The 1,502-nt window shown below is 36.8% G+C and overlaps 1 protein-coding gene across 1 annotated transcript; it reads left to right on the forward strand.

Moving 5' to 3' along the window:
• Positions 1–1,210: 1,210 nt before the first annotated feature.
• Positions 1,211–1,501, forward strand: TM35_000611070 (uncharacterized protein; the record flags this gene model as incomplete). Its single annotated transcript, XM_029030979.1, has 1 exon — positions 1,211–1,501. A coding segment is annotated over one exon (291 nt), but the record flags the coding sequence as incomplete, so codon positions are not given.
• Position 1,502: the final 1 nt, after the last annotated feature.

Here is a 1,502-nt window from a genome sequence, read left to right on the forward strand (position 1 = left end):
TGCTTTCTTTTTTCTTACTGTTTGTGAACCAACACCTCATAGTGGAGTCTGAAGTAGTTGGAGATGATACTAATCATTCTCCATGCACAGTCCTATACTTTGTTTTTTGAGTAGTAGTCATTATTATTGTTGTGGTTCATTTGTGATGTCTTTTCCCTGTATGTTGTACTGAAGAGAATGAATTAATAATAATTAACTGAACGGTGGATATTATATCTTGTTAAGAATTATTTTTTTTTTTATTTACATATTCTCCGTACGCAGTCCGAATCAAACTAATGGGTTTGTCTTTTTTATTTCCCTTTTTCTCACTATCCGCTATGTAAACTTTACGTGTACCTTTTAATAATGATCTCTATTCCACATTTGTACTCTCCTTTTGTTTTTTCTTCTCTTCTTCTTTCCTACCTGTCAATTGAAGACCCATATGGACTAATAGTGAAGATGCCAAGGATGGCGTACATGATACGTCTGCATTTCTATTCTAACTGTGATATGATTGTTGGTGAAGGGCATGAATAGTGAACAGAGGGAAACAATGATACTGCAACACTTTACATGGCTATGTAGTCGATAGAAGAAAAGGAAAAGGAAAAGGAAGAAATGAAAGTTAATAGTGCTACCATTACTTTGTTACGACTAAGCTCTTAACGGGCAGGACTCTGTGTGTGTACATGAGTTATGCCCCCAGTCCGTAGTAATATAGTTAGTTAATAAAGCCACTTGATTTTCATCACTGTATGGCACTAACTGCAGTACCACTGATGTCCCACTAACAATTCCCCAAACCAGAGTTCCACATAATGCAGTGAAAAAATGATAATGATGTGTTTTTAGATGACACTAATATGTATCGTTCTCAATATTGTTATTCTATCTTTATCTAATATTTCATAGCGGAAAATACCTTTCTTTATATGTCTAAGCTACTCACACGATAAAAAATTAACGTAACTATTTGGATTTGATTCTTTGCTACACTGCACGATGTAGTGTTAGAACCAGATAAAGAAACAAGTAGACAATAATTGTGAAATTTGTTCTTTATTAATGCTTATCAGTGGATGTGTAATTTGGATTTTAATAATAAACCTTCTTGTTTATGTTTGTCGTTCTAACAACAAATATTATTAATGATATAATGTTGCTCTCTGTTTCTTCTCTTTCATAACATGACAACATAAATAAACAACACAGTCAAAGAATCACTATGCGCACAACTCTTCTATTGTTAATCTTGCTACTGATACTCTCCTGCATCTGTACATGTGCAGCAGCAGCAGAGAGGATGCCACTGCCGGTGCCACGTGTGGGTGGATACGCTACAGAGGCAACGGGAAAAGGGAGGAGAGACAACGGAAAGTGGAATAACGGTGAATTCACTACCACCACACCATCCCTCAGTATGAGTGAGTCCATGAGTGCCTCCGCCACTCTTCCTCTCTCTGACACCACTACTGTTGCCCCACCAGCAGCTGATCAACAAGAAGGATCATCAGAGG

The sequence above is a fragment of the Trypanosoma theileri genome (assembly GCF_002087225.1).
Source record: "Trypanosoma theileri isolate Edinburgh chromosome Unknown TM35_Tth_61_V1, whole genome shotgun sequence".
In the NCBI taxonomy this organism is placed as follows: domain Eukaryota; phylum Euglenozoa; class Kinetoplastea; order Trypanosomatida; family Trypanosomatidae; genus Trypanosoma; species Trypanosoma theileri.